At 36.1% G+C, this 23,659-nt stretch overlaps 1 protein-coding gene across 1 annotated transcript in view; it reads left to right on the forward strand.

Annotated features, from left to right (window-relative positions):
• Positions 1-23,659, forward strand: part of LOC150102790 (tubulin beta-2 chain-like) — a 111,322-nt gene that overhangs the window by 41,874 nt on the left and 45,789 nt on the right. Inside the window, exons 3-4 of the mRNA XM_090398760.1 lie at positions 8,535-8,645; positions 12,893-13,137. Coding sequence (XP_090254886.1) covers positions 8,535-8,645; positions 12,893-13,137 — 356 coding nt within the window. The remainder of the gene's footprint in view (positions 1-8,534; positions 8,646-12,892; positions 13,138-23,659) is intronic.

A 23,659-nucleotide genomic window follows, 5' to 3' on the forward strand; every position in this document is an offset into this window, starting at 1 on the left:
TATAATTTCAAAATTATTTTTATTTTTCTCAATAAAAAAAAAAAAAATCTTCCTTAAGACTAATACATTTATTCCAGCGATGCTCCAGTGCCATTATCCAGTGGTTCTTAGTAAGATCTGTGAAATACCCCTCTACAACTGCAATCAGCTCTTGATTCGAAGAAAAATGCTGACCAGCGAGGAAGAGTTTTAGTTTTGAAAAGAGATAGAAGTCAGAGGGAGCCAAATCTGGGGAATAGGGTGGATATTCCAACATTTCATAATGCAGATCCCTTAATTTTCCCATTGCCAAAACACTTTTGAGCAGGTGCATTGTCCTGATTAAAGATGTTTTTCTTCTGTAAATAATGTCTTTTCTCACGAATTTTTTTGCCTAGTCTGGTTAAAAGATCAGAATAATATTCCCTGGTTATTGTTTTACCCTTTTCAAGATAATTAATAAACTTTAGCATCCCAAAACACTGATGCCATGACTTTTCCTGCTGATCAAACCAACTTTGTCTTCTTTGGTGCTGAACAATTGGCTTCTGTCTGCTGTTTTGATTCCGGTGGTAATGGTGAATCCAAGTCTCAACCATAGTAACAAATCGATGCACAAAATCAGTTTTGTTCTTGTTAAAATGCTCAAAGCACTGTTCAGAGATTTTCATGAGAGTGCGTTTTTGATCTGCTGTGAGCAAGCGCAGCACCCATCTTGCGCAAATCTTTTTCATTTGCAGTTCTTCATGCACTTTGACTTGTCGGTCATCCAATACCATATCGTGCACTTGATCAACGATTCCTGGTGTTGTTACACTTTTTGGATGTCTTTCACATGGATCATCTTCAAGGCTGGTATGGCCACACTTTAATTCTGCAGCCCATTCCTTAATTGTCAAAAACGAAGGAGAAAAGTGCCCATAAACTTTTATGAACTTCGAATGAATTTCTTTTGGCATTAAACCTTTTACAAAGAATTTTATAACTGCATGATACTCAATTTTATCCATTTCAAGGGATACAAACAACACTTAGGCTTCAGACAGAATTCTGCTCCATAGAATGACTTGCAATTCCACATGGATACTTATGACAGATACACCAACTTAGGGAAAAAAAAAAAAATCTCTTTCCGATAGTGTTACATCTATGGTCAAGGCCGAGAACGTTTCAGAACATCCTTGTATATTTATATTTAATACTGTAATGTAAATATACGAAAATCCCTCGATTAATGCGTTCTTTAAAACTGGCGCATTAATCGAAAATGCACTAATTGAATATACTAACCTACGGGAAATGTATAATTCGTTCCTCAAATATCTTTTTTGATCCTTAATTTTTCTTATAAAAGAATTAGGCTATGTCTTAGGGTCTAGTTAAAGGAAACCATGAAGCTAAAAGACAATAAAACATATTCAGAATATAAATTCTTTATTCTGCTTCTTAACAAAGAATTGAGCTGACGTAGTTTGGCAGGCATTCTGTTTCTTTTTTTCCATACAACTGACGGTATGGCTCTATTGCCTCTTCTACTACTGCTGCAAATTTTACTGCTTCTCTCTTCATCAGGGTCAGCCTCTAAGCATTGCTGCTTTAAAACTTCAGCTGCACGAAATTACTTTCAATTCGTTTCTGTGAAATCTCTTTGGGCTTGCCAGTGATTAAATTTTCTTCATATTCTTCAGGATCTTCCTGCTGTGCATCTAAATTTAGCAGGTCGGAATCACTAATTTCTCAGAATGAGATTTAATTAACTTGGATTCATTTGAAAATCCTCTAAAATCATTTGCACAATGTGAAGAATGTGCTTCCAAATGGCTCGCATATTGCTGGCAGTAATTTCATTCAAATTTGCAACATTATAACAAGAAGGCATTCACTTCCAAAAAAGCCTGTTTCATCAACATTAATTAGTTGTTGGTCACAATAGCCCCCCCCCCCCTCTTCCACAATTTTCTTCAAAATCTGTGGATAATTTGTGGCGACCTCCTTATCTGCAGTTGTTGCTTCGCCTGTGATTAGAATATTATGTAGGCTATTTCTCTCTCTTTTTTTTTTTTTTTTTTTTTTAATGCTCAAACCACCCATCACTAGCATGGAATTCTTCTTTTCCATCATTGATAGTCCTTTCTTTCATGGTTGCAAAGAGACTTAATGCTTTTGATTTAATAAGGTTTAATGCTTAGCGGGATCCATTTTTAGTCACAATCTTCGATCCATAGAGAAAGAAGTCTCTCTAATTCAATCATTATAATACTTTGATTTCGAATGCATGCATGATGAACTTGAAGCAGCCTTACTCTTCTCTTTGTATTCAGCAGCTTTGCTTAAAATTACTCTTATACTTAATTCACCATTTTTTTTTCTTGTCCTATCTTTGCTCTAGACTTGCCTTGTTCATTTTTCTTTATTATTTCAAGTTTTTCTTGCAGTGAGATTACTTTTCGAATCATTTTCACACTTCCACTTTTTTGCTCACTAATTCTTTTACTCATGATTAAAGATTGGGAAAATACTTTAGAATAAAAAAGTAAGGAAAACAGTTGCAGAGGTGGCACGAGATATGATCATCAAAATGCTATGTAATTAGCAAACGACATAAATTTTGGCGGTAAATTTGGAACACAGTGTACATGGAAATATTGTAGTATGCCATTAAAAAATAACCTTTGTAAAATGTTTTAAATTTGAAACTAAATTATTTCATTCTGGTGAGTAATTTTTTGAAATAGTTAGCCGTGAAAATTGTATAGATAGAAAATTTTTAAATTCTCTAACATATATTTTTAAGTTAGGCACACAAATCGAATTTGGGTATAGAAAAAAAAATGAAGCACTAATTGGGGATGCATTAATTGAGAGATTGCTGTATATATATTTCGAAAATATCTTGTAGCTCACAAATATCTGAAAAATGTCATATGTGGTTATTGGACTTAGGAAAACTTGGCTTACCTGTAATATGCTTACTTATTACATTAAGGTGATTGGTGCATTGGACAAGGGACACAGTGCTATACTTAGATTTTGCAAACACTGTTAACACATTGTCACATGATAAGTTGAAAGTTAAATGGGATTGGATAAAGATTAGTGCATTGGATTGGATATTGGCTCTCTGAGAGGTATCAGCAAGTTGTGTATGGGGAGCAATATCTGCTGAGAAAGTCACTAGTGATGTGCCTCAACAGTCTGTTTCGGGACCACTGCTGTTAAACTTGTATGTTAATCATGTTGGAAAAGGTTGAATGGTATTTTTTACAACTGCAATTTGTAGAGTCTAGTGGATAGGAGAAGAAGGTGGGGAGATAGATACATATAAGTTGGTAAGGGATTTTTATCTGATTAATAGTGAAGAAGTTTTTCATAGAATTGTGGGAGATGAGAGAGGGAAATCAAGACTTCATCCCTGTAAGTTCTATAAGGAGAGTATGAGCAAAAAAGTAAGAGTAGAGATTTTTTCTATGTAGACTGGTGAGTGATTGGAATGCATTGCCCAAGAGTGGTAGTTGTAGATAATAAGAATATATTTAAGACATAGTATGATGAACTGTGCATGTGTGTGACAGAGGAATGTCACTCTTAACTTCATGGAGGTTTGAGGACAATGATGATAATCTTACTTTCATCAAATACATTCTTGTTGGTGGAATGACCACTGCAATTTCCCTTTCATGCTCTTTCAAAGTTTTCTTTCTCTTGCCTTAACACATTCATGTCGGGGTGGTGTTTCATGTTTTTTTTTTTTTTTTTTCATTTTATGATATGTCACGTTCCTTCCATGTTGGCCAGGCACATTTTTATAGTTTACACACGCGCGCACACACACACACGTTGTTCAGTATCATTTAATTTATAAAATTACTATTTGTGTCCATGCAGTTAGCCTAGTGGCTGTGTGCTTTGCAACCATATGCCTGAGGAAGGAGTGTCCTAGGTTCAATTCCTGTTGGTGACGTGAAGAGCTGAAGGATCTTCCTCAGCCATAGCCAAGTTAGCCGGTCTTGGGTGTGGACAGTAGGGTTTTTTCCACTTTTTTTTCCACTTTGTGGGATGAAAAACCCCAGTTTATCCTGGGGTTTTTCATCCCACAAAGTTGGCAAACCAGCCTTGAGAACTCGACACTACAGGACATCGGATACACCAGGGTGTAGTTGTCTGTGGAAGGGAGGGTGTTTTTCATTAAATAAATCATTTTCTTTCCAGTTGTCTTTAATTACAGTAATGGTCACTAAAGTACATAGACTGTAATGTAAATGTCTCTACTGTGTGTAGTGATACAATAAAACTACTTGTTCTTCTTTCATCTGTTGTCGTGAGGATTTTTTCACTATGTAAGGACATTTTCATTCCTGAATAAAAATGAATCCTATCTTTTATAATAAGAGGACAGGAGTACATCTGGTGACCTCCAACACAGTACAAGCATATGTAGGATATCATGATTGGTGAAATAGAAAAGTTGCTTTAAAAAAAAAAATGAAGGTATAATTTTCTTGCAGCTAAATAATAATAATTATTATACCATATGTTTATATCATATGAGTCCGAATAGTAAATCAAGTAGGGGTTAAATGGATGAATAACACCATTAAGCTTTAGCTGCAAAAAAAAAAGAAAAAAAAGAAAAGAAACTGTGGAGGGAATTTAAGGAGAAAGGAGACCTGCAGGCACACGAATGGTATAAAGTGCAGGCCAGAAGCGTAACGAGTGTGATAAGAAAAGCAAAAGCAGATTATGAAAGGGAATTAGCCATGCAAGCTAAAGAGAATCCCAAACAGTTTTTTCAATATGCTGCAAATAAAAGAAAAATGTATACGTCAGAATGATTTTAAGGAATGCCGATGATAGCGAGGTAACTGAATCAGTTGATATAGTGGAAAACCTTAATGTGAATACATCTGTGGGATTGGATGGTATACCAACTAGGGTCGTACGTGAAGCGGCTAAAGAATTGTCAGTGCCCTTGACCATTTTGTTTAATTTGAGTCTCGGGTCTAGGTTAGTCCTGAGGGGGTGGAAAGAGAGGAAAATAGTTCCACTGCATAAAGGACGTTCTAAGATTACTGTTGCAAATTACCGACCGATCAGCATATCAGGAGTCTTTCTCAAGGTCTTGGAGAAAGTAGTTGAGAAAAATACAGGAATGGATAGATGAAAATGAGATACTGTATTGGGGACAGCATGGTTTTGTGAAGGGTAGATCATACCTCAGTAACTTGCTCACGTTTTATAACAGTGACGGTTGAACTGGATAAGGATAATAGGTTTACAGTGATACTGCTGGACCTTGCTAAGGCCTTTGGTAGGATACCACATGGAATTCTAATCAATAAATTGCAGCATATGGGGATGGATATAGGATTGGTGAGATGGATAGGAGGGTGGTTGATGGAGAGATATCCAAAAGTAGTTTATTCAGGAGTAGAGTCCAAAAGACGACCTGTGACTAGTGGTGTGTCACAGGGTTCTGTTCTTGGACCGCTACTATTTCATTTGTTCACTAACGATATAGGAAAGGATCTGAGAGGAACTGTTCATTTGTTTGCTGATGATGAAGAGTTGGGTAGAGCAGTAGTGAATGCACATGTCAAAATTTTGCAGGATGATTTGCAATGATTGGAGGACTGGGCTAAGGAGAATGGATGTCAATTTAATGTGGCAAAATGTAAGGTTATGCATTTTGGGGTGAAAAGATTAGCAGCAGTATAGCACATTGGTGGAACTGTACTCCAGGAGATTGACGAGGCCAGGGATTTGGGAGTGTTGGTGGATAGGGAGTTGAAGTTTAGGGGCACATTGCAAAACTGGATAAATCAGTTCAACAAATCACTTGGTTACTGAAGAATACTTTGACGAGCAGAGACATACAAGTTATTGTTCCTCTGTATCGAGCCTTGATAAGACCCCATCTTGACTACTGTGCCCAGATTTATGTGCCAGGGTTTCTTCTTGATGGGGATCCAGTGACGAGTGACCAAGATGATAGCAGGTCTATGGAATGAACCTTATGAGAACAGGTTGAAGATTTGTGGGTTGCAGAAAGTGGTTGATAAGCAGAAAAGGGGTGATATGATTGAGACATTCAAATTACTAAAGGGTTTCTATAAGATTAATTCAGAGGATATTTTTGAGAACAGGACCAGTGGTAGGAGGACCAGGGGCCATCCATGGAAACTGGGCAAGAGTGTTAGAGCTAGGTTTTTTACTTGGAGAGTGGTAAATGAAAGATTATCAAAACTAGTGTTCTCTGCCAGGTTGGCAGGAAAACGACCCAGAGGAAGACCAAGATATATGTGGATTGATATGATACAATGTGCCTTAGACGATAGAAATATAACATCTGATAATGTTGGAGTCTTGACAAGTAACACTGATTTTAATGAAAATTGTAGATAGGAAGTTAGTAATGATGTAAATTTTTCATGTAGGACTATCATATCCTGTACATCCTCTTGAGGGTGCCATGACTGAATGAGTTCAAGGCAAAGTATGATAGATACTGTGTGAATGTTGAATAGTTGTTCTTGACATGATGTTAGGGCCTCCCTCGATGAGTCTAAGGACTCCTTGGAGTTGCCCATAGTAATAATAATGATGACAGCCTCCAGGGAGTCAGCAGACTCATTATGGAGGTTCATTCAATTCACAACATATTTATCATAATGAATCTTATAATCCTTAACACTCTGCATTAACAACATATTTTGGTAATACATTCCATTCACCTACTATTCTCCATTAAAAAAAAAAAAAAAAAATTCTACTCCTCATACTCCTCCATCTTCACCATTTCTCTTACACAACTTCCAGTGATGGCCTCTGGTTTTTCTCCTCTTGCCTTCTATTCTTTTTATAATCCCTTCTGGATTATAAAAAGAATAGTCTATATCATATCACCTCTTTTCTTCCTAACCACCAATCTCTGCAATTTACATTCCTTTAACCTCTGTTTATATCAAAATTCCAGAATTGTGATATTGCCTTGATCATGCGTCTCTAAATCTAATCCAATGTTTCCACATCACAGTGAAAAACAGGTGACCAAATCTGAGCTCAGCCTCCTATGTGTGATCAAATAGTGCTTTAAACAGTGGGACAGCACCTCCTTATCCTTACATGTAGTGTACTTCTTATCACAGCAGCAATATGATGTGCAATATTTGTAGCACTTGCAGTATGCTCTCTAAACTTCTGTGAACCCTCAGATTTTGAATCTCACCCACTTTAAACAATTTAATGCCATCAGTGTATGGAACATTATATTCTGTCCTTCAAAAAACTACAACCTTCCCCCCCTCTCACACACACTCATTTGTCCAAGCTCAAAGTCTGTTCACATCTTCCTGAACAGTGCTCCCTGTAATTTTCCTCAACTTTGCACCATCAGCAAAACACTGAAGATTCCCAGTCAGTCCATATATCATTTGCAAACAAGTTAAACGGGAGTTGCCCATGAACAGAACCATGGGGCATGTCACCGTTACTCTTCTTTTTTGTGATGCTGCTTCATAGAACACAACCTGCTTGTATTGTTCAATAGAGCCAAATTCCAATCCATAACCAATGATGATTGGAAATTATTTATGTATATGGGCTATATAAAATTTTGTTTTGCTTGCATGCATGGAGTATATTGTTGTCAGTGGAAGGGGACGTGTTTTTCATTACACAAGTCATTTTCTTTCAAGTTGTCTTTAATTACAGTGATTGTCATCACCGAAGTGCATAGACTATAAATGTATCTACTGTATGTAGTGATGCAATAAAACTACTTGTTCTTCCATCTGGAGTATGGTATCTGTTGTCATGAGGATATTTTTCACTATATGAGGACATTTTCATTTATACACTGATCATTAATGAATAAAAGAAAATTCTTAGAAAACAAAGCAAACAAAACCTTTCTTTTTTTGCCACACTGCTTATTGTACACAACCTGCTTGTATTGTTCAATAGAGCCAAATTCCAATCCATAACCAATGATGATTGGAAATTGGTTCTATTGAACAATACAAGCAGGTTGTGTACAAAGAGACTATGTACATATGATGACTGGCAGGCTTGGTATTCTGATCTTAATCCTATTGAGCATGTCTGAGATGCTCTAGGTAGGCATATTGTTGCTCTCAACCCCCTGCTCCCCCCCCCCCCCCAAAAAAAATTGAAAGACTTAGGAGAGCTTTGTAGAAACAATGGTTATTACCAAGTGAGTTCCTGGGCATCATTATAAACAGTATGAAACATTGTTATAAGTGCTGTGATGGGTGACTACATTTCTTATTGAAATACTTTGTCAGTCTCACTTTGACTATTGTCTTCATGTACCCATTTGTTACTGAATTAAACTATTTATTTACAATTTCTACAGTATTTCTTTCACATCTCATATCATACTGCTTTTTTCTGAATTTCATAAAAAATTATCATATAGTTTTAGAGTAATCATTTCAGAAACCAGTGTATAAACAAAAATAAAGTAGAAATAGCCAACAATAACTTTAAACTATATTAATTATGCAACTTATGGAGTTGTAATTATTTTATTTCAGGTGGTAAATATGTGCCTCGTGCAATACTTGTTGATCTGGAGCCAGGGACAATGGATTCGGTGCGATCAGGTCCATTTGGGCAACTTTTCAGACCTGATAATTTCATATTTGGTAAGAATTTGTTTTACAAGATCTAACGACACTAATTTGTTTAAGACAAAATTTTATGCAAATAAACATGATGCCTATGTTTTAATTTTGACCTCATATTTATATCATCATGGCTGACAGTCACTTATGCATGAATATAGTTGTTATCCAAAATTTGATCAATGGTGAGTCTGAATGGCGATGTGTGAACTGCATGACCTACAAAATTTTTCATAATTTCAGGATATATTGATGGCAAGAAGCATTTCCTATGAGATTCTGACATTCTTTTCTTATTGTTCTCTTCTTTGCCTCTGTGGCATGCTGCATAGTTTCAAAATACCAAGATATTGTAGACAGTGGCTTTCTATTTTAATGAATCTTTTTGGCTTTCCAAATTTTATACTAGATATACAGGGTGTCCAGGCTACAGGTATCCAAAAATAATGGCTTATAATTCGAGGAGCACTCATTATATTTTCTCAAACTAAAGCTTACTCAATAAGAAATCTCTTGAAGATTTGTTTTGTCACACTTTCAAGGTCACTAGTGCACATGTATCAGAGAAAAAGTTCAAGATTTGGACAATTTGAAACAGCATATCATTGCAACAGTTTGCTCAAATAACACCTGAGATGCTGGAAAACACTTGGCAAGAGCTCAAGTATCATTTTGACAGCTGTCAAAAGCCCACATTGAATTTTACTAGCCTTCATAAAAACTTGGTGAGTTCCTCTGTATAATAACAGAAAATAAATTCTTTTAATAAATCTTATAAATGCTGAGGTATATGTGTGTATTTTTGAATACCTATAACCCTGACACTCTATAAAGAGTTTATATATCCATCTTTATGCTTTAGTTCAGGATTTCACCTTTACTTGTTTGACATTTTTTGAACTATTATCCAATTGCTTTCAGAAACTAACACCAATGTTGCAGAAATTCTATTAGCATTCAGAAGAATCTAAAAACTGGTCTAAAAAGATGTGATAGCACCTCTTCACTCTGTACTCGTTAAAGAAACAGATATCCAATTTAATTCAACTCATGTTCTGGAAAGATGCATTTTTTGTAAGTGAGCTCATGCTAAAAGTTTAATGGAGTGAAACGTACTAAGACAGGATTAAAAATATTATTTAGTTCTTCCAATATTTCATTTCAGTTACAAAGAATCCTTTCCTGTAGCGTTACATGGTGATCAGCATTCATTTCAGACAAATTATGGAGACTACAACATTGTTAGAAATAATTACACAGGCCTGCAAAATTTGAGTTATGAAAAGTTGTCTGGAAACTATTAACTGTTTCTGATTTATTTTTGACTATTGATTTCAAATATCTCTTCCATTTTTCTCTATCACATAAGGATTTTTCACAAAATGGATCTCAATATTACACTAAAATAGCTTTAAAACGCATTATATTAAGTAAAATAAAAGTATTTAAAATTTTCCATAAACATTTTTGTAATGAAAGTATTGGAAAAAAAATTTTAATTAAAGTAATTAAACATTAATCTTTAGTACATACTTTATTTTGTTGTGGTGTCTCTTTCTTTTCCCTTTCAAAGCTTCTTTTTGAACTCTTTCTATGAAATTCTTTTCCCAGGTCATCTCTGTGCAACATCCAGTAATAGTCAGCCATTATGTTGACATTCCACCTACCCTGATACCTTCTTTCCATCTCCTTGATGTCTTGGTGGAATTGTTCTCCTTGCTCTTTGCTGACAGTTCCCAGATTCTCAGGAAAGTAGTCTAAATGAGAGTTGAGAAAGTGCACTTTTAAGCTCACGGAGCATCCCAAATCCTTGAATTTCTGTAGCATGTCTTCCACAATCATTTTATAGTTGGGGGTCCTTGTGATTTCCTAAAAATTTGGTCACCACCTCTTTCAAAGCTTTCCATTTTTCTTTTTCAACAATTGCCATTTTTTCTTCAAACGGTTTATCCTTCATACGTTTCATGATGTCTGGACCAATAAAAATACCTTCTTTCAATTTTGCTGCAGATAATCCTGGAAATTTTGCATGGATGTATTTAAAGCACTCTCCTTCTTTTGACAAAGCTTTGACAAATTGCTTCATCAATCCCAGCTTTATGTGAAGCAGGGGTAAAAGGATTTTTTTCCAAGCAACCAAAGTTTGTAACGCATTTTTACTTCCAGGTTCTAATGTGACTCTTTCTGGCCATTCCTTCTTGATCCGATGTTGCTCTCGATCTCGGCTGTCCCACTCGCACAAAAAAGCACGGGTATTTGTATCCTATTGTGTATCCTCTTTGTTGTCCCAAAATCATAGATATGACTTTAAGATCACTGCAAACTGTCCATCCATGATCATTGTCCTTAAATTTACTGAGAATGAAGGCTAAATTTTTGTATTCTTTCAAATGCATGGAATGTGCTACTGGTACTGAAGCATACTTATTATAATTATGGAGAAGCCCAGCTTTGAGGCTTCTTTTTGAGGAATTGATAAACAACCTCCAATCGATGACTTCAGGGAATATCACTACAGTAAACTAAATCACTTTCCTCTAAAAACGTAAGGAAGAAAATCTATATCTAAACCATAAGAAAGAAGTGCCAGTAAATGTCTGTGACAACAGGAAAGTCATCTGTTATCTTGGCAAATCAGATTCAAAGTAAATACCTGCACTTTTATCTGCATTTCTCCCTCCCTCTCCCATCTTAAGAATGAGGTTTCATGGAAATTTCTTTATTTACCATAAAAAGGCACTTATACAACTAATTAGCTGTAAATAAAGGAGAATGAAAATAAATACCAATGCGCTGAATTTAAATCCAAATGCTACTAATAAATGCTACAGACAAATCGGCCCTTCAGAACACACACAATTTACAGACAAAAAATACTAGTTGTGGTGGTGGGCGGTAGATGGCGCTGATATAGATGATTGGTAGTAGAGGTTGAGTGTAGTGGTGGAGATGGAGAGTTGTACAATAGGTGTCCTCCTGCGATGAGTCTTCGGACTCCTTGGAGGTGTCACGAATAATAATAATAAAAACGATAAAATTAGAAATTGGATAAAATTGGTGGGTGATAGAATTTTTTTTCTGGACTCAGCACCTGAAAATCTATAAGAATCAATTATTAATTCTCAGACAACTTTTCCATCTCAGGCTTGTGTTAGTTTAATTTCCCGTTGTTTTGCCCTTCATATTAAGGTCATCATCTGGAGTATATACACAGAGACGAGCTATATTACATTTCACATAGTAAAGAGACAATAATTTGATCAACTGTTATTCTACTGGCCTGACCTCTAGTGAAAAATAAATAAACGAAAAAAATAAAATAACTATATCAAAACTATAATATTCTGTTTATGACGACATCAGAGAAAAATTTTTTTCACATAGTTTTATTACAGCAAAAGTGATGTCCTTATTTGATATGAGAATTGTTATATTAGGTTTAAGATCCTGGATTACCTATAATCCTATTTATAATTAACTCTTAGGGAGAAAGGTGATGTAGGTAGAATATGTGCCTTCCATATTCTTGGGATTTTTAGACCATCATTGTTAAGATTAGGGTAGTTGATAAGAATTTCACAGGCCTCTTTAAATTTACTTTCATACCACGTTTTGGTGTGATGTAAACAACAGATGCTTTTCCGGTCAATTCTATGTAAAATATTCAGGGCATGATCAGAAAGGCCAGCTTTACCATAGTTTTTAAATTTAATGTGCTGTTTATGTTCCTTTTTTTTTCTGATAGGAATTGTACATATTTCTGTACAGAAATAAACCTTAAAACCACCTTTAAACCTCCTGCAAAATTAAATAACTTACTCAACTCATCCAAGGATCCACTTCCTCTGCTGGCCCACCCTGGAGTATACTGTATTCATTGCACCTGTAATTCTTATATAGGAGAAATAGGATGCACAATTCCTATTCTGTTCCATTTGATGCTTGGCTATGGTAGGACTTTGTTAGAGTGATTCTGAGGGATAGCCTAGTTTTTGGAGATAACCCTTTACTTATACAACGGTCAAAAGTGGTCTGGGTAGTTGCCCTTTCCATAATGCATAGTATTATGCACATCTGAAAAAAAAAAAAAGGTGTGCTTTACATTATGGGATACCGAGGCAATTAATGTTAAATCATTAGCCCTATATACAAATAGTCTAGTTGTAAAGACACCTGATGCACAGACTTTGTTTGCTTACACATGGATAATGGGTTAAAGAAGAATATAATTTTGTGGCAAACTTAATTTATTTTATTTTGTGTATTAGGGCAAAGCGGTGCAGGAAACAACTGGGCCAAGGGTCACTATACTGAAGGAGCAGAGTTAGTAGACAGTGTTATGGATGTAGTACGTAAGGAATCAGAAGGTTGTGACTGTCTTCAGGGATTCCAGCTTACTCATTCACTTGGTGGTGGGACAGGTTCAGGAATGGGAACCCTACTTATTTCCAAAATAAGAGAAGAGTATCCAGATCGTATCATGACAACATTTTCAGTTGTTCCTTCCCCTAAGGTAAGTAGGCTATTTTGTTGCTTTACTTAAAATAAGTTAAGCAGAATTTGAAAAAAATTTTGAAGTAAACAGGAAGTTTACTTCAGAAGTATACAAAAAAATAAAAGTAGGGCAATGGGAAAATATTTAGTTTTTATTATTGCTCAAAGGAAAGGAAAATTTCACTTTAATGCATGCTGTCATTTATAACAAGCGTTTTATTACTGAATGGCTAAAGTAAGACTAAAAATAAAATGCAGTGTTAACTATAAAATAAAAATAGTATCACCTTAAAAAATAGAAGTAAAGCCTGTTATTAATGATTATAAATTTGTTACATGACAGTTTATTATTTCTATTACCAGTTATCATTAATATTATGATTTATGGATTTCACCAATTAGATACTCTCTCATCGACTGTTCGATCTAGTATTGGCAAATCATTAGAGACATAAATGAATGGGAAGAACATCCTATTAGCATATGTGCTAATGATATCGTTATCCTTGGAAGCTCTCATCTAGCTGTTATACAAACCACATCTAATTTAAGGCAGATATACACCTATGGCCCTATCATAAACAATGAAAAAGACTAAATATACATGTTCATTTCAAGGACCCATCAAGACCGATTCAGCTTGGTTATTGATAATTATATCTTTGAGCAAGTAGATAATTTTAAATATTTAGGAGTCAACATTACCCACAATGATATGCACCAAGAGATAGGGGAGAGAACTGAGAAGGCCAACTGTGGATATTTTGCAATCTTAATCTTCTAAAATCCAGAATATTACCAAGAAAATCCAAAGAAAAGCTCTATTTAAATTATCTATTCTGAATGTTAATGTAGTTGTGAAACATGAAAACAAAAATGAAGGGAGATGATAGAAAATTTATTACATTTGAGAAAGATTTTTGGACCATTTTAGAAACAAAATACTGAACTGTATGAAAAGATTCTATCCTTTATAAAAATTTATAAAATTGAGTGCTCTGGCCATGTTTGGAGGGTAGATAGCCAGTTGATCGAACAAGTGATTGCAAATAAAATCGACACGATCCTGAGTACAACGAATGGATGTATCAATGAAAGACTTAAGACTGCTGGATGAACACTTCACTCCAGATGCACCCTATGATAACAGATGGAGAAATCTAAGAAAAGCATGTTGAAGATAACTAAATTCCGTGCAAGGCTGTGTCATTATAACAAATAGCCCTGACTCTGTGCAAGTGTTTTGAGGATACCACACTGTTAGGATGTATTGTGTGACTGCTTATTTAAGTACTTTGTGTGTGTCCAATTTCTTATAAAATAAACAGAAAAGGATAATGAATCCATAATATCCTTAGGAGGATATTATGTATCTAGCCATATTTCATAGCCAAACATAGAAAGACACTTAAAGTTCTCAAAATTTACCAGAGAGCTTATGGGAATATAACCTAGGCATTGGAGTGCTACTGTTTGCACTACTTTAAAGAACAAGCTCTGCCAGGAGCATATATGTTTGCCTTTGATTAGTGCTTTTTCAGTTCTATCTTTTAGTAATAATGGATAATAAACCATATGGTAGTCTTATAACTAGTATGTCTAGGAAAGGAAAACAGTTCTGGAGATAGTTTTTGGTATTGAGACCACATTTTTATTAAACAATAAAAATAAAAGAATAAAAAATCCCAACAAGTTTCGTTCATTGTAAGACTTGCATCATCATGGGTAATGGTGTATAAAAGTTTAACACAACAACCAAAGATAATTGATAACTAATAGTCAATTGGATGTTTTTTGAGTTCACAAACTATTCATTAATTGAGAACCTGAATACAAAATGAGATATTCGTTATTGTATGCTTGTTGAAACAATGCTAGTTGTTGCCACATTCTATGACTTACGCATGCTGTGTCTGAGGCAGTTAAATTTTTTATGAACGCAGACTATGCTTGATGTAAAATGAAGTCCTGATTTTTATTGCATTGTATAGGGATCCTAAGCATTTTTGCAGCTTTAAATTTTTTTGTGAAACAGTTCTTATCAACATATGACATGTTTGTCTGTTGCCAGAGTACTTGAATGCCAGTAGCGGCTGTGTGGAATGCTAAGCCTGATTTGTGTTCCCTTCTTTTTTCGACGTTTTTTATATGTTCAGTCATTCAGATCTCTCCTGACCTTCCCGTCTGGCCTACGTAACAGATGCCACAAGAACAGTGAATTTGATAGACGCCTGGTTTTTTCCATGGGATGATGTGGAGGTTTTGGTGGATGTAGGAATCTTGATAATTTTTGTAAAGGAAGAAAAGCCACTTTTATGTTGTACTTGCAGAGCAGTGTAGCCATGACTGTGTCATTCTTGATGTGCGGCGGCATGATTGTGTTCTTGAAATCTTGTTTTGATATGGGAGTTGCAGCAACTGTATTAAGAATTCTTTTGATTGTCTTGGGTTCAAAACCATTAAGTGTGAGATTCTGTGTCAGGTAGTTTAATTCTTCATTTCGCTTTGCATTGGGTGACAGTGGTGTGAGGCAGCATTAAGAAATCTTCCTGTTGTGGTCAGTTTTCTATGTACGGAAAAGGATAATCTTTTTCCTGTATATGGAAAAGGTTATCCTTTTCCATATATGCATGAGTCACAGAGCATGGCAACAACTAGCACTGTTCCAACAAGAATACAATAACAAATGTAATTTTGTATTCGGGTTCTCAATTAATGAACAGTTTTTGAAGTCAAAAAAACATCCAATTGACTATTGGTTATCAATTATCTTTGGTTGTTGTGTTAAACTTTTATACACCATTACCCCTGATTGATGCAAGTTTTACGACGAACGAAACTTGTTGGGATTTTTTATTTTTATTGTTTAATAAACACGTGATCTCAATACCAAAAACTATCTCCAGAACTACTTACCCACAGAAACCTTTGCTTACATAAGGAAAACAGTTATTTATTTTTCTGTAGTGAAATGCATTTTTGTATGTCAGCTGTTTAAATGTACTGAAGATGTATCTTGGCTGTGATGAGATAAAATAACAAATAGTCTACATAGCATTGGCAGGCTTAATTTTTTTTTACATATATAGTAGCATTAAATACTTGGTTTTCTAGAAATTCCATATAGAATTTAGCTTGGGTTGTGTGTGTGTGTGGCAGCGGCGGCGACACATTTCAGTCCCACGAAAATTAACCTGAGTGTATAGTAAATTTGAATTATTCAAATATGTGAGAGAAAAAATGGCTTCATAAGGTAATTGGTTTCTGTAAGTGATATACTGGTAAACAATAAAATAATATCAAAGCTGATCATGATATCAAAATTGTTTAGGATAAGATTTTTTATTAAGGTTTTATAGTAAACAGTATTTTCAGTGAAGGAGGGAGAGTTGCCACTGAGGAGGAAAAGAGATTTTGGTAATAGTCAGACAACGTGCAAGATTGTACGTGGGGCAGTCAATGCTATCAACTATAATGCAAACAAGGTACAGGAAAACCTCGCTTAACCCGATTAATTAACCCATCAATTAATGCACTCTAAGCAAAATCGCATTAAGCGAATACAATACACAATATGAATAATTATAATTCATCCATCAGTTAGCATAAATTTAGAAAAAAAAATTTACAGTATAAGCTATATTAGAGGAAAAATCATCAATGTTAATAAAAATCAGTTGCTTAAACTTTTATTTAATGCCTAAACATTTGATTGAGCTACTTTTTTACACAAAAAAAATTAAGATGTCTGAATCGAGTTCGATTTTTTCATCTTGTCATGCAATTTACGATCGCTTTATCAAGATTTCGACCGACTTTGAAGCTTTTTTCTGTATCAGGATCAGCATCAAACAAAATTTCCTAAGCATGTGCAATGTGATTGAAAAGTAGCTCAAGTTCTTTTGCAGTTAGCTTCTTAGTCATAACATTCTCTTCTTGTTCTCATTCCTTATCTTCTTCATATATACATGCTGTTCTTCTAGTTGAAGGAGATCATGCTCATTTAAATGTTCTGAATGGGAGTTGAGCAAGTTTCTCAAATCTTCATTATCCAGTTCATTAAATCCTAGTTCTTTTCCAATTGTGCTGATTTCTTCAATAATGTTAGATCTTGGATTTTGTGCATGATAAACTAATATAGGCTTGAGTTTAAAGTCACCTTCTGCATTGCCTCCTAATAAAAGCGTAAGACGATCTTTAGATACTTTGTATCCTGGTTGAGATGCTTCAGTTTTAGTTAGGAAAGTTTTTGTTGGCATACGCTTCCAAAAGAGACCAATTTCTTCCACTTTGAATATTTGCCCGATCGTCATAATCACCCTCCTGAATTATTCTTTCAAATTCTATAGAAAACTTGGTTGCAGAATCTTTATCAGCAGTAGCAGCTTCCCAAGTTAACATTACATTATGCAGTCAAGTTCGATTTTTAAAATGGTCAAACCATCCTAAATTCACAGTAAAGCTTTCGCATTCCTCTTGAAATTTCTCTTTCAAATGAGGTAAAAATATTGAGAGCTTTTGTACGAATATTCTGTGTACTAAGAGGTATTCTTTTTTTGGTTATAATCCTCAATCCAGAGTGATAGAAGATGCTCCATCTCGATCATTAAATGTCTTCTATTTCGGGTGATTTGTATGCTTAAAGAAGCAGTAGCACTTTTTCTTATTCTTTGCTCTTATTTAATATATTCCAAACTGTAGACTCGCTGTATGCCAGGTCTCACACAATCATTGTATTACTAGCACCACTTTCATGTCTCTTAATGACTTCCAGCTTTTCTGCTCACTGCAGATTGGTGACAAAAAAATTTCACGTAACGTAAAAAAAAATCGCATAAGCTGATTAATACTGCGCATAAAGCGGGAAATAGTATAATTTCATTCAATCACGTGTATCGAATTTGCATTAAGCGAGGTGTTCCTCTATTGGGGTTGCAAATTTTTGATAGTAGTTGCACAATTATTAAACAGTGCATTATCTGTTTCTGTTTATAGGTAAACTGTGCACGCTGGAAGGTACCTATATATATATAATAAATAAGTACCACACATGCATCCAGCCCTAGCATGACATCCTCAAAACACCCACTTGCAGAACCAGGGCTATTTGTTAATGATACAGACCAAAGATAATTAAGCTAATTTTTTTTAGCTGACAGTTTACAACCCTATAAAATAGGCGAAATACAACATATCCCCCACCCATCCCATGCCTGACACAACAAAATATCGTCTTGGATACCTTTTGAAAAGATAGCAAAAGTTCTTCATAAACGTAATTTTCATGCCACTTTCAAGTGGTTCGTAGAAATTCCTTGTAGGGAAAACTCGCCACAGAAAAAATTCGCTGAAAATGTTATTAGCAAGAAAATTGAAATCATATTGCATTGATACTGATATATGAAAAGTAAATGCAGTGCAAAATAAATTTCACAAAATATAGTTTATGTATTATTTATTTATATTTTAGTTATTTTAGTTATATTTTCATAATATTTTTTTATTCTTATACAGTGAAAGTAATATTTTATTGGTTGGTGGGTTTCCTAATTTCTGTTTCATCTTAAAAAGTTTTATAAACATTATTTCGTACTTAGATACTACGGGTTCTGTTGATGGAATATTAATATTTACAAAACTGGAATAAGGTGGTTTAGGAAGAAAGGCCATCATATTTAAGAATATTTATCCATCCAGATGTGGCCGTACACACACACACACACACACACACACACACACACACACACACACACACACACACACACACACACAATTTTATCTGAACTAATTCAGAAGATGAAGTGTTTCAGTTATTGAGTACACGTTATTTTGAAAATGACTCCATTTTTCCTGCATAGGAAAGTTATGTTGTATGCTGTTATCGTTTACAGAGCTAGTTGAAGATCACAGGTGCACCTTTGAGTAATTCTATTAAAGAAAATGATAATAAAATTATGTAAATGCTATTGGAAAAAAGACTGCAATGGTTTGGCCATGTGACCAGAATGGGAACAGAAAGACTACCATCTTTAAAGCCCTGACTACAATGATGGAAGGTAAAAGATCCAAAGTACGGCCCAGAATTAGATGGATAGACAAAATAAAAGGGGACCTGAAAACCAAATCACAACAAGCGACACCAAACTGGATAGAATTGTTCGGACTCTCATGGGACAGACAGAAGTGGAAAGAGTTCATTCGGCCTCATCAGCATAAGCTAAATTGCCATCTACAGCTGCAATACCAGTCTTTACCTTTTCCTTCAATGCTAGTATTTTCAGACAAAATTCTTCTCTCACCTAAAAACAATTACAAGCATCGATGTCCATCGCAAGTTTCAAATCCAAGGCTCATTTGGTGGGAGAGGGTATGTTATACAGTTGGTTGTTAACAACATGATATTTCTAATTACAGTTTATTTTTGAACGGTTTACAAGAGAAGTAATTAATCACATATTTCACTTTGGAAGCATGCATTTATATATACAGTGGAACCTTGGTTGTTGATGACTCATCTCGAACCAATCGGTTCCTGAACATTTTTTTCTGAACAAAAAACACACCGGTTTCTGAACAGAATCTCAGTTCCTGAACAGGCAAACTGGTAACCACGTGCTCTGCAGGCTGAGATGTACGGCAGGAGAGCGTCAGTTACATCGCAGCTTCCACTCAGTGCAGACCTGCTTGAATTTGCAGTGCCTTTTTCTTGATTTTCTTTGTTTTGTTTATAAATTATTATTAAATAAGTCCCCATGGGGCTGAAGAAGGATAGTGATAGCAGCAAAGCGAAAATAAGTTGTTAGAACCACAGAGGTAGCGTTTGTGTATCGGATTTTGCTATGCAGTTGGGTATGGTGAAATCATTGATCTGTACAATACTCAAAAATAAAGGGGTAATCAAGGGAGCTGATGTTGCAAAAGGAGTGAAAGTCCTTACTACAAAGATCACAGACAATTGAAGTAGAAAAATTGTTGCTGATTTGGATAAACGAGAAACAGCTGGTGATAGTGTTTCTGAGGCTGTAATTTGTGAAAAAGCGAGGTGACTACATGATGACCTGTTCAAGAAAAAACCCCGGTAAGAGTGGTGATACTGAGTGTTCAATGCTAGTAGAGGGTGGTTAGTCATGGGGAGGCTAGAGTTCAAACCAAGAAGCTGCTGAGAAATATGTTTAAGAATTTAGTGATTATGTAAATACTTGGGTTTTCTTTCCCAACAAATGTTCAACTGTGATGAAACCGGCCTATTTTGGAAAAAGTTGTCAAGGAAGATCTACATCACTCAGGAGGAAAATGCATTGCCAGGACACAAGCCAGTGAGGGACAGGCTGACTCTTTGGCTATGAAACACAAGTGGAGACTTCAAAGTCAAGCCATTGTTTGTGTAAGACTCTGAGAATCTGGGGGGTGTTTAAGAAAAATAGCGTAATGAAAAGTAAATTGTCTGTTACGTGGAGGGCTAATGGTAAGGCTTGGGTAACCAGGCAAATTTTTATTGAGTGGATCCATGAAGTCTTTGCCCCAAGTGTGAGAAATGTCTTCTTGTGAATGGACAATGCTCCTACTCATCCTCCCAGGATTGGAGGATGAGTTGGTGGAGGAGTTTGATTTTATTACAGGTAAGTTCCTGCCCCTATACAACTCCTCTAATCCAGCCCATGGATCAGCAGGTCATTTTGAACTTTTAAGAAATTCTATACCAAAGCACTGTTTTCAAAGATGTTTTGAAGTGACCTCTGACACAGAATTAACACTCAGAGAATTCTGGAAAAATCATTTCAGCATCCTCCATTGCTTAAGTATCCTTGACAAAACCTGGGTGCAAGTGACTTACAGGATCATGAACTCAGCCTGGAGGAAACTGTGGGCAGGCTGTGCAGCAGACGGACACTGAGGGCTTTGAGGCTGAGTATGTTGCTGTTGTCGATGATATTGTGTCTCTGGGCAAAAGCATGGGCTTGGAAGTTGACAGTACTGATGTGGAGGACCTCAGAAGAACTGGAACACCTTCAGAAGGAGCAGCAAAAGACGGTGGTGGAGGAAATGTCTTCAGAGACAGAGGATGTTCCTAGTTCTTTGATCAATGAAATGGGGTGAGGTGCAAAGTTTTGTTAGACATCATCCTGACAAAGCTGGTTAGCAAACCGCATGATGAACCTTTTCGATGACAATGCCATGTCTAACTTCAGAACCATTTTAAAACGCAGGCAAAAACAAATCTCATTGGGCAGGTTTTTAGTAAGACAGAGGTCCAGTGTGTCTCAAGTGGTGCCAAGAGACAAAGGAGAAAGAACCCCAGAAGGACAGTTACCTGATGACAGTGACATGCGGACCCTGCATAGGAAGTGGGAATAACTCATAGTGAAAGAAGAAGATTGAGTTTTTTCTTTTTGTGCAAGATTTTATGCATTTTCATTGTTTTTGTATACGATTTTATTACTGTTATTACTATTACTATTATTACGGGCAACTCCAGGGAGTCATTAGACTCATCGAGGGAGGCCCCAAATCATATTCATCACAACTATTTGACATTCATACAGTATCTATCATACCTCGCCTTAAACTCATTCACTGTCACAGCATCCACCACAGACTCAGGGAGCGCATTCCACTCATTCACTACTCTAAAAGTAAAGAACCCAGCTCTAACACCTTTACTAACCACACTTTTGCCCAGTTTCCATGGATGTCCCCTAGTCCTCCCACAACCAGCCCTGTTCTCAAAAATATCTTCTGAATTAATTTTATAGAAACCCTTCAGTAATTTGAATGTCTCAATCATATCTCCCCTCCTCTGCCTATCAACCAATTTTTGCAACCCACAAATCCTCAACCTGTTCTCATACGGTTCATTCCACAGACCTGCTATCATCTTGGTCACTCGCCTCTGGATCCTCTCCACCTCCTCCCCATCAAGAAGAAACCTAGGTGACCAAATCTGAGCACAGTATCTAGATGGGGTCTTATCAAGGCTCGATAGAGAGGAACAATAACCTGCTTGTCTCTGCTTGTCAACGTATTCTTCAGCAACCAAGTGATTTGATGAGCTGTTTTGGTCACTTTTGCAATGTGTCCCCTAAATTTCAATTCCTTATCTACCAACACTCCTAAATCTCGTGCCTCATCAATTTCCTGGAGCAGGGTTCCACCAATGCAGTAAACTGTCGCCAATCTTTTCACCGCAAAATGCATAACCTTACATTTTGCCACATTAAACTGACATCCATTCTCCTTAGCCCAGACCTCCAATCTATCCAAATCATCCTGCAAAATTTTGACGTCATCTGCATTCACTATTGCCCTACCCAACTTCGCATCATCCGCAAACAAATGAACTGTTCCTCTCAGATCATTTCCTATATCATTTATGAACAAATTAAACAGCAGTGGTCCAAGAACAGATCCTTGTGGCACACCACTAGTCACAGGCCGTCTTGTGGACTCTACTCCCGAGTAAACCACTCTCTGATATCTCTCCGTAAACCACCCTCCTATCCATCTCACCAACCCTATGTCCATTCCCATATGCTGCAATTTACTGATTAGAATTCCATGTGGAATCCTGTCAAAGGCCTTGGCAAGGTCCAGTAGAATCACCGTAAACCCATTACCCTTATCCAGTGCAGCCGTCACTGTGTTATAATACGTGAGCAAGTTACTGAGGCATGACCTACCCTTCACAAAACCATGCTGTCCTCGATACAGTATCCCATTTTCTTCTATCCAATCTTGTATTTTCCTCTTGACTATTTTCTCTAAGACCTTGACAATGATTCCTGATATGCTAATCGGTCGGTAATTTACAACAGCAGTCTTGGAACCACCTTTATGCAGTGGAACTATTTTCTCCTCTTTCCACCCGCTCGGGACTAACCCAGACCCGAGACTCAAATTAAACAAAATGGTCAAGGATACTGACAATTCTTTAGCTGCTTCTCGTACAACACGAGCTGGTATACCATCCAATCCCACAGATGTATTGACATTGAGGTTATGCAATACACTACTCACCTCCACTTCATTAACCACAATTCCCATATAATCTACTGGTTTATTCGTTTCTGCAATGTCACCACCTGGATGATATACTTTTGCAAAGTGCTCACTCAGTAACTCAACTATCTCAACTGATTCAGTTACCTCCCTACCATCGGCATTCTTTAAAATCAATCTGCCATGTACATTTTTCCTTTTACTTGCTACATATCTAAAAAACTGTTTAGGATTCTCTTTAGCCTGCATGGCCAATGTTCTTTCGTAATCCTTTTTTGCTTTTCTTACCACACTTGTCACCCTTCTGGCCTGCGCTTTATACCGTTCATGTGCCTGCCGGTCACCCTTCTCCTTAAATTCCCTCCATAGTTGTTTCTTTTTTTGCAACTCAAGCTTAATGGTGTTATTCATCCATTTAACCCCTACTTGATTTATTATTCGGACTCTAGGTATACAGTCAGCCATTGCTTCATGCAAGCACTTCTTAACTACCTCCCATGCACTATCAACTTCTAGTCCTTGCAGTTGTACATGCCATGGCACTG

The sequence above is a fragment of the Typopeltis vanoorti genome, chromosome 10 (genome assembly GCF_054136105.1).
Source record: "Typopeltis vanoorti isolate ZY-2024b chromosome 10, IOZ_Tvanoo_1.0, whole genome shotgun sequence".
Classification (NCBI taxonomy): domain Eukaryota; kingdom Metazoa; phylum Arthropoda; class Arachnida; order Uropygi; family Thelyphonidae; genus Typopeltis; species Typopeltis vanoorti.